The sequence below is a fragment of the Myotis lucifugus genome, unplaced genomic scaffold, assembly GCF_000147115.1.
Source record: "Myotis lucifugus unplaced genomic scaffold, Myoluc2.0 scaffold_0, whole genome shotgun sequence".
Lineage (NCBI taxonomy): Eukaryota > Metazoa > Chordata > Mammalia > Chiroptera > Vespertilionidae > Myotis > Myotis lucifugus.
The window spans coordinates 44,144,605-44,158,423 of record NW_005871048.1 but is presented as its reverse complement, the minus strand read 5'-3'; the positions used below and the strand labels follow the sequence as shown (position 1 = coordinate 44,158,423).

Sequence of the window (13,819 nt, the reverse complement as noted above, 5' to 3'; positions counted from 1 at the left end):
ACACTTGCTGGGTCACTGGTACGACCCTGTCGGCTTTACTTCTGGGTAACATCGTGCTTATGTTCTAGGAGACGAGGGCGGTGATCAAGCATCAGTGTACAGACTGTCATCGCGTCTGTAACAAAATGTGGCCTACTGAACCTCCACGTGAGCCCTAGGACCGCAGTCACCGCATCATATGTAGGTAATTCTGTCTGAGAGTGGGCGGTTAGGCGGTGACGGACCATTGTCGAGTGCAGATGCAAATGCAAGTCCACCAGAATGCCTAGTAGTGGGGTGACCATATTGACACAGGGGACCAGTTGGGTTCGTTCCGGGCTGGCAGGGGGGGCATTGGGGGCAAGCAGGGCGGGGGCAGTTTGGGGGCAAGCAGGCCAGCAGGCAGAGTGGTTAGGGGCAATCAGGCAGGCAGGCAGGTGAGCAGTTAGGAGCCAGCAGTCCCAGATTGCGAGAAGGATGTCCGACTGCCAGTTTAGGCCCGATCCCTGTAAACCAGTAGGACATCCTTAGAGGGGTCCCAGATTAGAGAGGGTACAGGCCGGGCTGAGGGACACACACACACACATCCTTACCCCCCCCCCACACCCCCATGCACGAATTTCATGCACCGGGCCACTAGTAATGATATAATTAAGGTTAGACTGTGTGAAGTGTATAAGAAAAGTACTAATACAAGTCAAGTATTAAAGGCTACAGAAACTTGGAAAAGAGATATTTTCTGGATACAATATTTCAAGGATGCTCTAAGATGAAGAAGGCATTTAACCCGCATTTTTAAATACTAAATTAGCTGAAATGAAATTGAATGAAGTGTGTAAGCATAATGAGAGCAAATGAATGGTGTTTGGAAAATGTAGAAAAGAGCATGTTTCATCTGACTAAATATGTCAGGGGTGATAAATATCCTATCTAATAAAGAGGGAATATGCTAATTAACCCTCACACCATCGCAAAGATGGTGGCGCCCACAGACAATAAGGAGGGGATATGCTAATTGACTACCCCACCCTCAAAGATGGCAACACCCAGTCCCCTCAGCCCCACTGGGGTGGCAGGCCGGCCTTGCCGAGGGCCTGCCTCTGGAGTCCTTCAGTCCCCTCAGCCCCCCAGCCTCCCAGGGCCAGCCCGAGGCACAGGCAAGCCTTGGATGGCAGCTGCCCAGCCGCCCAAGGCCACCCGAGACTCAGGTAACCAGGCCCGCCCAAGGCTTGCGCTGCTGGCAGTGACAGCAGCAGAGGTGTGATAGGGGCATCACCTTCCTCTGATCACCGGGTCACCTCCCGCCCCTGAGGGCTCCTGGACTGTGAAAGGGGACAGGCCAGGCTGAGGGATTCCCCCCCCCCCCAGTGCATGAATTTTCATACACCGGGCCTCTAGTATGTAATAATATGAAATAAAATTAGTAAAGTAGATTGGTTCCTGATTATGAAACTCCCGGAAGCCATGCTCAGAAGTTTGAACTTAATGTTCTATCATCTTTGGGGGATCACTGAAGGCTTTTTAGTAGAGCATTACTTGTGAAGGGCTATGTATTAGGGAAATCTGGCAGCAGATACTGAATTCTCCAAGTTTAAGGGCTTTTGAGTAATGATAGTAGAAAATGCAGCCTAGACGTTAGTTGCAAGAATGTTACAGATATAATGTGTGATACCCCTGCCTTTAAGGAATGGAGAAGAGGAAACAGTCATATAACCATGCCTGAAAGCAATGATGGTGTTAACACATTGTGTACCACTCAGGAGTTTTCTCGTGTTTCGCGCGCCATCTGTTAAGGACCGCTCACGAGTGTTCTCGTTTTTCACGCGCCATCTGTTATGGACCTTAGATGTCAACACACTGTCTTGTCCACTATGGGGCGCTGAAGGAAGGAAATTGCAAGAAACTGTTCTTTCAGTCCTTGGACCCTATCTTGGCATATGGCACCATATTTACCAGGATAATTATTACAATGCTACATCTACTGTTGAATTGCTGCTACAGAACAAAACTAGAGTCTGTGGGACTACTAGGGAGAGTAGAGGTTTACCGCCAAATTTGGAAATGAAAACATCAAGAATGAAGAAAGGTGACATAATATTTTCCAGAAAAGGCGATATTCTCCTAGCATGGGAAGACAAGCGGGTTGTCCGAATGATATCAACGATCCATGACACTTCTGTCTCGACAACAGGAAAAAAAAAAAAGAAAAACAGGAGAGAATATTGTAAAACCTACCTGCATCAAGGAATACAATGCCCACATGAAAGGCGTTGACCGTGCGGATCAATTCCTTTCGTATTTCCATTCTAAGGAAAACGATGAAATGGACAAAAAAAGTAGTGCTGTACCTTATAAACTGTGGACTTTTCATTTAGAGTGTACAACGTCCTCAATCCACAAGCAAAAATGAAGTATAAACAGTTTCTGCTATCGGTGGCGAAAGACTGGATAACAGATGACAATAATGAAGGCTCTCCGGAACCAGAGACAAATCTGTCCAGCCCTTCCCCTGGGGGTGCAAGGAGAGCACCTCGTAAAGATCCACCCAAGAGGTTGTCAGGTGATATGAAGCAGCATGAACCTAAGCGTATTCCAGCGAGTGGAAAGAAAAAATTTCCTATGAGAGCCTGCAGAGTTTGTGCCGCCCATGGAAAAAGGAGCTAAACTAGATACTTATGTAAATTTTGTTTGGCCCCTCTTCATAGAGGAAAATGTTTTACGCAGTACCATACGTTAGAAAAGTACTAGGAACTTTAATTGTTTAATTGTTTTTGTAAATAAAAATGTTATAATTATAATTATTGAAAAACAACACCTAAAGTGCATTATGATCTGTAGTTATGATGATTTAAATAACGTGCAATTTGCCCAAAAACGTGCGGTCCCTGGCGTATGTCTTAGACATTTCGGTGCGGTACGCAATGTGTTAAGAGAACAAATAGACAAGGAAGGACAAGTTTGTTTTAGTTAGGTGGAATTTGAAGAAATGACAAAACCATCAGATAGACATATTCATTAGATAGTTGGGATCTTTAGCTCAAGTGAGAAACAAAAGCTAGATTATAAATGGGATATATGTCTACATTAAACATAATTATTGAAGAAAGTGATTCCATCCAGGGGGAAAGAATAAGAAAGGAAAAAATATGAGCTAGCTGCAGGAAGATTGTGATGTGAGCAAAGGAGAAAGGTGGGAGGAGATGTAGAGACTGCAGTTCCCAGGAGCCCAGGAATAATACAATTTCATGAAGGAGAAGTCTGGCCAGCAGTTTAAATGCTGCAGATATGCCGAACCGGTTTGGCTCAGTGGATAGAGCGTCTGCCTGCGGACTCAAGGGTCCCGGGTTCGATTCCGGTCAAGGGCATGTGCCTTGGTTGCGGGCACATCCCCACTGGGGGGCGTGCAGGAGGCAGCTGGTCGATGTTTCTCTCTCGTCGATGTTTCTGACTCTCTATCCCTCTCCCTTCTTCTCTGTGAAAAATCAATAAAATATATTTAAAAATAAATAAATAAAAAAATAAAATTTAAAAAAAAAAAAATAAATGCTGCAGATATAAAAGATTAGAACAGAACATTTGCCCCTTCTTATCCCATTCATTCTGTCACTAAGTCCTGTTAATTCCAAAATTTCTTAATCTCTTTGCTAGCCATCACTGCCATTGCCTAAGGACAGATGCAGTCTCTTTTCTTCAGTGCTATTGTGAAAGCTAGATGCCTTTCTGCCAGTCTCTTCCTATACCTTCTTAATACCAGCATTACTAGTTTAAAAGATAGTCTGATCTTGTAAGTTCCTGGCTAGGCAACCTCCAGTCACAGCCAACCCATACTTAATTGAGTCCATACTCAGAGCATAATCTTTCACCATGTAATCCAGTCTCCCTTTTCTGTCTCTCCCACACTTATCCTGAGCTCCAGCTGCATGGCGCAGATTTGCCATCCTTTCATATTTTCATCCTTCCTCTGCTCAGAATATCATTCCTTTCTTAACTCACCCATCACAACTAAACCAAATTACATTCTTTTCCTATTCTACTAACGCTTTCCATCATCATACAGTTTTAAACAGGGTTAAAAAAAAACAACTGTGGCCCAAATCCGGCCTCTGCCTGTTTTTGTATGGCTTGCAAGCTAAGAAATGCTTTTACATTATTATAAGGTGGAATAAAAATCAAAAGAATATTTCATGATATGAAAAATGGGATGAAATTCAGTTTTACTGGTACATAGCCATGGTCATTAGTTTATATTATTGTCTATGACCACTTGTCCACACGGCAGAGTTGAGAAGTTGAAACAGAGACTATTCTCAAAGTGCAAAATGTTGACTAGCCTTTTCACTGAACATTTGCCAACTCCAGTCCATATCTTTATTATGGCACTTACGAGTACCTAAAAGTCTTAGCACTTTTAAGAGAACACCTATTTAAAACCTTTTATTTATTTTATCATATTAGTAGAATAATTTAAGCTGATTTTATATGTAATATATACAATATTAAATTTTTCCCATTAATAGGTCTTTTTGTTTCCTACCCAAGGTAGCTCTCAATGGTAGATAACTTGGGATATTTGCTAAATATTAGAGAAAAATTCCTGGAGAATATAAAATTCTGTCTTCAAATTGGGCAAAAATTGTTATTAATTTATATTAGTAAAAGAACATCTCAGTTCTTCTGATTCCTTGGAACCCAGTGATCCTTGGAGCCATAAATTTGAGGATTATGGGAAGAAGAGGTTTTTGTTGGAGCAAACTGTTTTTCAATGGCAGGGATTGTGTTTTATGTATTTTTATTTCTCTGGCACCTGACATAGTACTAGGCACATAGTAATCATTAATAAATTTGAATTAAGGTCTGCCCCAGGAAATTATCCCATAGGTGCTTTGGAATATTGTTAATAACTACCACAGTTTTATTGCTATAGCTTAAAAATTTTTAAATCATATACTACTATTAGTCACTGTTACTATAAAAAGGTTTCATATATGTTCTAAATATTCTTTTCTCTTTATAAAGTTCTTATGACGTAATATTTATTCATTTAAAAAAACAATCTATTTTCATAAATGTTTTCACTCTTTTGTCTTTAAATTAGGAATCTGAAGAACTTTCTTCTGATGAAGAGATGAAAATGGCAGAGATGCGACCACCATTAATTGAAACCTCTATTATCCAGCCAAAAGTGGTAGCACTTAGTAATAGCAAAAAAGGTTAGCTGTGAAGGAAAGCTCTGAGATTAGAAATGAGCTGAATAAAATGTATAATTGTTTTGGAATATCATTAAATGTCATTATGTTATTTAAAACACTTTTTAGCAACAATTTTTAAAACATACTTTTTTGAAAGGTCTTTTTCTTCTCTCTCTTGTTTTTAAAGGAAAATCTTGATAGACCTTTTTTCTTCCCTCATGCATGTCTACTTACAAGGACATGGACTTTATAGGGAGACAAGTCTAGATTATGATTCCATTTCTACCACTTATTTACTGTATGATCCTTGAGGAGCCTAATTTTATCCATGTGTACATATCTAATTTGACATAAAGTAAGGCTAATGAAGGAGTTTGTGAATATTAAATATACTAGATTATTCAATGTACTGAAACCTAGCCCAATACTGGATGTATAGTAGATGTTTGTTATTTTATCTATCCCAGAACTTATTTTAAACCATTCTTTTTCCAGCCATTCTTTCATTTAACATAAAAGGGGACTTGAAGGATATCTGTCTCTTACTTTTAACCTTCCCTCACTCCTCCCCACTAGTGTCTGAACATCTCTATATTACCTCCAACAAGTATTGATCCAGCTATTGCCTTTATGGCATTAATGAAATTTGCTAGCAAGGTGCTCCTCAAATAGCTTGGATTTCATAATAATAATGATGGTAATATATGTTGAATACTTACTAATTGCTACTTGCTATATGCTAAATATTTTACATGTTATCTAATGATCACAATTGTCCCATGATTTGGAATTGGAAGAAGGAGGATATATCTAGGAAAGAAATTGTTACAGATAGTTTAACATTATTTTAAAAATTCATAATCTGAGACCCTAATACCTTAAAGTTGAATTAGAGAGCCCTCTGCTACTGTTTTTAACTGTAAACACAATCTAGACTACTTGAACTGAAATATTTGGAACAGCAAAAATATCCTTAATTCAGATTCATGTAATCTATGACTGTATCTATATATATACTCTTTCTATGATTTGGCTAGAATTGAGTTAGTTAAAAACATTCTTGAGGGTTCTAAGATATTATGTTATCTTTTTTATCACTACTTTTAAAAATACTATTTATTCTACCTACCTATACTGGAATATGAATATTGTCTATTTCTGTTTATATTATTGTTACACATAAAGCCATCTCACATATGAAGAGTTCAGTATTCATGTACAATTTTTTGAAATGATTTAAAAATATGAAGAGAGAGCTGACCTTGTGAAAATTTCTTGATTTGTTTGGTGGTTGTTTTTTGATTGACTGAATTGCTCATTTTTATTGTCAGAATAGATAAAAACAATTCCTTACATGTATGATATAATTTCTCCCCAAGATAAGTTTACATAAGGCTATAAACTATACTTTGAAATGAGTGGGAAAGCATATTTACTAAAACTAACCCATAGCCTTAGAACACATTGAATAATATAATCTTGTCAGTAATTCAAACTAATAAAATTCTGGGTAACCTAACTTTGGTTATATTTTTAAAAAGTAAAGGTATCTGTCACTATTTTAAAATTCTTTCATGTTTGTGTGTATTAAGGCTGAATTTTTATAGATGCCTCTGGTTATCTATTAATTTATATAATTCTTTACCTTATACGTTGAACCAGGGCAATATAAAATGCTATTTGTCATCACTGGGAAGTATTTCACACAGGATTTTTGGTGACTTTATCAGTGGCTTGAGTTTTTTGTTTGTTTCTTTCTTTCTTTCAGATGATACAAAGGATATAGATTCTTTATCAGATGAAGTTACACACAATAGCAATCAGAATAATAGCAACTGTTCTTCTCCATCCCGGATGTCTGATTCAGTTTCTCTTAATACTGATAGTAGTCAAGATACCTCACTCTGCTCTCCAGTGAAACAAACTCACATTGGTATTAATTCCAAAAGAAGGTTTGTAAATATCTTAACAAAATAATTTATTTTTACAAAAAATAGAGCTAGAAATGCAAATAAATATATATGACCAACCTAAGGATTTCACAAATATTATAGAAGTGGTTCAGGCAGTATATGGTTTCTTCTCCACTTTATTACTAATTATTTTAGCTTTTATACCTTTCCCTTTTAGTTTTTTAAGGGGGCGGAGAAAAGATTTAAAATATGTTCTTATTTTCTTCATTAAAAGGTTGAACAGTTCTAGATATTACAACATAAATAACCTATTTTGGGGTAATTCAATTAGAAACTGATACTTTTAGGATTAGAAATGCAAGATCATTTTGGGGTGATGCCCCAAATTAAAGGATTTATTTAAATACTTTTGATTAGTGATGTATCTTTGGATTAGACTTAAATTTATAGGTCAACTTTTCTAAAAAGGCTTAATTCCTACATGTTGGAATTTAGCTGAAGTTTAAAACGAATTTATTATTTGGGCTCTCAAGTTTGGTTATCAAAGTAAGATTGTACCATTTTACTTTGATGTTAATCTATCAGGTAGAGTATTTGATAGAAAGATTTGGGTTACTACTGAACCCAAAGCTTAATGTATGGATATTGCTAAATATTTTTTAGAGTTCAATTGTTGTTATGCTCCAGGCGACATAGTTAAGTCAAATTTTTGTATGTATTGATTCATATTGTTGGAAAAGAAAAATGCCTTTTTTATCTCAAAATGAGTTTAGCTGTTATGTAGTTGTAATTATGATTAATCATTTATATCTGTTCTCTGAATTTGAGGTTAAGACCCAGTATGGTAAATTATTAATTTTTATAACCTTTTAGATGTTAAGATAATGAGTAATTTGTTGAATAATAAAATTTTACTGATGTTGGGAAGTAGTTTAGTATATTCTAAATCATGTTTTTTATATAATGAAATAAAGGCTAAGAAAGATATAGCTGTATCTCTGTTGTATTTCTAATCATGAGTATTTGTTACCTAATGGGAAGATTAATATTAAGGAATATTTGTTGAAATATAACTTGACTACTTTTTGAAATACAATTCGAAGACACAATCATGTTTTCATATTACCAAGCAGAAATAAAGTATTTTCTGTAATTTTGGAATATCACCTTTAAATATTTCCCAAATTCAATGTAGATTAAGTTTACTTTCAGGTTTTTGTGTATTTTGTTTGTTTTTTGTGTGTTTTGTTGTTGTTGTTGTTAACCCTCATCGAGGATATTTTTTTCCATTGAATTTTAGAGGAAGAGGGAGGTAAGGAAGGAAAAAGAGAGAGAGAGACATCACTGTGAGAGAGACACAATGATTGGTTGCCTCCCACATGAGACCCCACTGGACCAGGGATCACACTTGCAACCCAGGTAACATGCCCTTGACTAGGAATCAAACCCGAGACCCTTTGGTGCACAAACCAACACTCTAACCATTTAGCAACATCAGCCAGGGTTAATTTCAGTTTTGATATTTCATATTTTGTAGAGCTATTGTTTAGTTCTTTATATAATTTCCTTATCTATATATTTGAATCTAATAACAGTTATTATGATAACTATAGCTAATATAAGGTTTCGGAATTATTCATAAAAATGTTCTGTGCGTTTTACTCAACTGTTCAAATTATTGGCTCTTTCTCCATGTATCTGCCCATCTTTCAAGCATGTCATATTTTAAAGTGTATTTTTATTTATTTCAGAGAGGAGGGGAGAGGGAAAGAGAAACATCAATGATGAGAGAGTACCATTGATCGGCAGCCTCCTGCATGCCTCCTATTGGGAATCAAGCCCGCAATCCAGGCATGTGCCCTGACTGGGAAAGAACCGTGACACTCGACCACTGAGCCACACCGGCAGGGCAAGCATTTCATATTTTAGCACAGTTGTGAAAAGCTGTACCAGAAGAGGACACATAATTTTTTTCTTTACTTAGCTCAAACTATATTGTGACTAAGTGATTTATGACATTGATGAAAATTAATCTTGATTATAAATTTTCAGATAGTTTTACTTTTCTCCATTTAATATAAATCTCCCATTACTAAGAAAACTGGGCTTTATGATGTTTTTGATAACATTATTTTTGTTTTAGGCAAGAAGATGAAAATTTTAACAGCCTTTTACAAAATGGAGATATTTTAAACCATTCAACAGAGGAACAATTCAAGGTTCATGATAAAAAAGATTTCAACTTACCTGAATATGATTTGAATATTGAGGAACGATTAGTTCTTATTGAGAAAGGTATTGACTCAATAGCCACATCTGATGAATCTCACAAATTAGACCATATCAATATGAATCTTCATAAACTTATAACCAATGATACATTTCAACCAGAGAGAATAGAAAGATCAAAGGCACAGGATATCATGTTTGGAACGGCCTTTTTAAGCGTTAATGCTAAAGGACAAGCTGAGCGCTTGGAAAATGGAAACAAGTGTCCTAATCTGGAATGTGTAAATAAGGTGAATGGACATTCTGAGGAAACTCCACAGTCTCCTCGGAAGACTGAGCCCCAGGACACTGATCCTTCTATTGATATGGGTATTTCCAAGAGCACCGAAGATCTCTCCCCTCAGAGAAGTGGGCCAGTTGGGTCTGTTGTAAAATCTCATAGCATAACTAATATGGAGACTGGAGAGCTAAAAATCTATGACATTCTTAGTGATAATGGACTTCAGCAGCCAAGTGCAACAGCTAAAGTCACATCTATTGATGGAAAAAATATAGTCAGGAGCAAGTCAGCTACACTTTTGTATGATCAACCATTGCAAGTATTTACTGGTTCTTCTTCATCTTCTGATTTAATATCAGGTACAAAGGCAATTTTTAAGTTTGATTCAAATCATAATCCTGAAGAGCCAAATATAAGAGGCCCCGTAGCAAGTGGTCCACAATCTGCGCCTCAGATATATGGTCCTCCACAATATAACATCCAGTACAGTAGCAGCGCTGCAGTCAAGGACACTTTGTGGCACTCCAAACAAAATCCCCAAATGGATCACGTCACTTTTCCTTCTCAGCGCCTTCCTCGATCAGAGAGCACAGAAAACCACAGTTATGCTAATAAACATTCTGCCAATATGAATTTCTCTAACCATAACAATGTTCGAGCTAATACTGGATACCATTTACATCCAAGACTTGGCCCAGGAAGACATGGGGAAATGTGGGCCATCTCACCAAATGACCGACTCATTCCTGGAGCAACTCGAAATACAATTCAGCGACAAAGTAGTGTGTCCTCTACAGCCTCTGTAAATGTTAGTGAGCCAGGTCCCACAAGGCGGGCCCAAATCCCTGAAGGAGATTATTTATCATACAGGGAGTTACATTCAGTGGGAAGAACTGCTCCAATGATGTCAGGATCACAGAGACCTCTTTCTGCACGAACATATAGCATTGATGGTCCAAATACATCTAGGCCTCAAAGTGCTCGACCCTCAGTTAGTGAAATACCAGAGAGAACTATGTCAGTTAGTGATTTCAATTATTCACGGACTAGTCCTTCAAAAAGACCAAATGCAAGGGTTGGTTCTGAGCATTCTTTATTAGATCCTCCAGGAAAAAATAAAGTTCCTCATGATTGGCGAGAACAAGTACTACGACATATAGAAGCCAAAAAGTTAGAAAAGGTAATTAAACATGTATTTTTTCATTCTCACGAATTTACTGATTTTCTTTTACAAATTTGGCATTCTTGGGGTTTTTTTAAAACAAGGTGAAACAAGATACTCTGGATTATTGAATATATAGGATGTCCTTAAAAAATGTATGCATACACTTTGAATAATTATAATGGCAGTGTTTATTAAAATACATTTCATTTTCAAAATTGAGCTATCAGCTGTTGAAAATGTATACATTTTGGGGGGACACCCTATATATTTATATTCTAGGAGTTTTTCCTTGATGCTGACAATAGAGTTCCAAGTTCCGACTTGTCAGACTGAGAGCAGTTGAGATGGTAGTATAAGCTTCTCTTCCTTCTCTTACTCCCCAATATTTTTTTGATAGGCTTACATTCATTTTATTTATTTTTGTGTATGATTTTTAGATTGTGCCACACATACTATGAATAATACATGTATATACATATGTACCTCTGTTTAGCATTTTCTGACCTCTTGTCATCTATTAATAATTATGTAAATATGTATGCAAAAAATAAGCAGTTTATTGTACAGTTAACAGAAAAACAGATGTACTGTAAATGTAAATATTTCATCTAAGATTTTTTCCCCCCAGTTATATGACTAACACTGTCACTGACACAGATGGCTTCTGGCATGGCATTACTCTTTTCGAATTGCATTTGTGACCTATTTAAACTCACTTGTCTGGCTCTACTATAGTGTATAGATGTTTGTTTTTTGAAAGAAGTTAACATTTTTAAATATCCTGTAAAACTCATATATTAGTGTCACAGTTCTGTGCTCAAATGTATAAGGCATATTCTTTCTTTAGGATTTAGCTTGGTACCTCTCAGTGGATTTTACCCAAGAATTATCTTACCTCTGTTTATTAAATATAAGATACTGGTTTTTTAAAAATATACAACCTCAGTTAGTCATTATTTTAAAAAATTCCTTAAGTCGAATTTTTCAGAAATAAATACCTAAAATATAGTTAGTACCTTATATCAATCCACATTGCATCTCTGCCTGTAATTGTTAGCTCTATGCAATGCTGTCCTCTCAACTTTAAATAACTAAGCCACCTGTAAGGTTAGGTAACTTCATTCTCATCTATTTATTGTGTTTCAGCTATAACTTTGTACATACAGTTGAGGTTCTTTGAACTTGTATGTTTTTGCTGACAAATTTGGAAATCTCTTAAGCAGAGAAGTAATATAGCTGTTTTATAAATAAACTTCTGGTGTGGTACTGGGTTTGAGGAGGAGAGGCAACAGAGTTAAGTTGACTGGGTGATGAAGCCATCTAGTAGTAGTCCCGAAAATACATGAGAATATATTAGTGGAATTGAGGGAAAGAAATGAATTTAAGAGGCAGTTCTGAAATAGACTTGATAAGAATTTACTTTTGATTGTAATATTCCTATAATCAGCCATTGAATCAAGAAATTAAACTTGAGATTGGTGCCTGGAATAACTAACTGGTTTTGAGGAATGCCAGTAACTACTACTGAACATAGAGGAGGAATAGCAGATTTGGAGGATGAGATGAGTTTGTTTACTATACTATACTATACTATACTATACTATACTATACTATCTTATATAATTAAAGGCTAATATGCAAATCGACCAAATGGTGGAACGACCAGTCGCTATGATGCCTACTGACCACCAGGGGGCAGACGCTCAATGCAGGAGCTGCCCCCTGGTGGTCAGTGCACTCCCACAGTGGGAGCGCCGCTCAGCCAGAAGCTTTGCTCACAGCTGGTGAGTGCAGCGTTGGTGGCGGGAGCCTCTCCCCCCTCCGTGGCAGTGCTAAGGATGTCCAATTGCAGGGAGCAGGCCTAAGCGAGCAGTCAGACATCCCTTGAGAGAAGCCGGGCTCATGGCTGGCAAGTGCAGTGGCAGTGGTGGGAGCCTTTCCCACCTCTGCGACATCCCCCAAGGGGTCCCAGACTGCAAGAGGGCGCAGGCTGGGCTGAGGGACCTCCCCCACCCCCAGTGCACGAATGTTGTGTACCAGGCCTCTAGTATATTAATATTAGTTGACATCTCCAATGGCTATTTTCCCATTACTTTCCTATCTGACAGAGAGTGCCTGGACTTTAGTAAATGGAAGCAAGTAGCAGCCACTACATTGTTCATTGTGCCTCTCTGCTTTTTATATTTAGAAATTTGCCATACGGTTGCTTGGAGAGTATATGAAAGTAGTGTCTCAATTTTGCGCACTGGTAATTTAGAGATGAGAATTGAAGTGAAACTAGGAAATGCATAGGGCAATGTGATGTAGACTCCAAACTGGAAAGTATTGATTGACAATGGTGGAGGTTGATGAAAGATCTCTATTTGCTCCTCTGTAATCCCCCTTTCCTCCCCAAAACATAATTCTGATGGCATGGTGGATATTTGAAAAATTTCTTCAGGGAATTTCACAATGCCTTTCCTACCTCTAGGGGTAAGTCCCCCAATCAAAAGTTGCTACTTTGCCCAGCTGGGAGTTTATTAATAATACAGAAATAGATAAGTTATTGACCCTTACTTGGTTTTGAAACGTTGTGGTAGTCACACCTGTCCCACCCCAACAAACTATCTAGAATCCACACATATAAAATAGGTTTCACCTCAAAAATCTCAAGACTTATTTATAAATAAAATTTAACAACACTGAAAATGAATAAAATTTTTTATTTCAAAGTTGAATTAAGTCAGCATTTGCTAATAGTACTTATTAAATTAAAACAACTTAGATACGTAAGCACTCAACCAGATATGATTAAAGATTAACACAACATGACAATTTTTATGTTCAGTTGCTCTTATGCAACTGTTTGCATGTAATGAACAACAGTGCTCAGGACATTTGCCGAGCACTGTTCTGTTCAGTGTTTCCATGTGTTGTGATGGAGTGCAGTTTTATATGAGTGTCTGAGCACAAGCCTGAATTAAAAACCAGACCTGTTCTGAGCATAAGCCTTCTTATTCAGTGAAATATTTACAAAACGTCATATGTGTTCAAAGATGGCATAATAGGCTTTGTTTCAAATCTA

At 37.2% G+C, this 13,819-nt stretch overlaps 1 protein-coding gene across 27 annotated transcripts in view; it reads left to right on the top strand.

Annotated features, from left to right (window-relative positions):
- Window positions 1-13,819, top strand: part of ERBIN (erbb2 interacting protein) — a 106,895-nt gene that overhangs the window by 79,564 nt on the left and 13,512 nt on the right. For all 27 annotated transcript variants that reach the window (XR_002828460.1, XR_002828463.1, XM_023751333.1 and 24 more), the window contains 3 exons: window positions 5,075-5,189; window positions 6,937-7,120; window positions 9,225-10,770. Coding sequence is in view for 25 of the 27 variants with exons in the window: in XM_023751333.1 (XP_023607101.1) it covers window positions 5,075-5,189; window positions 6,937-7,120; window positions 9,225-10,770 (1,845 nt within the window). In the remaining 2 variants the exon portion in view is untranslated. The remainder of the gene's footprint in view (window positions 1-5,074; window positions 5,190-6,936; window positions 7,121-9,224; window positions 10,771-13,819) is intronic.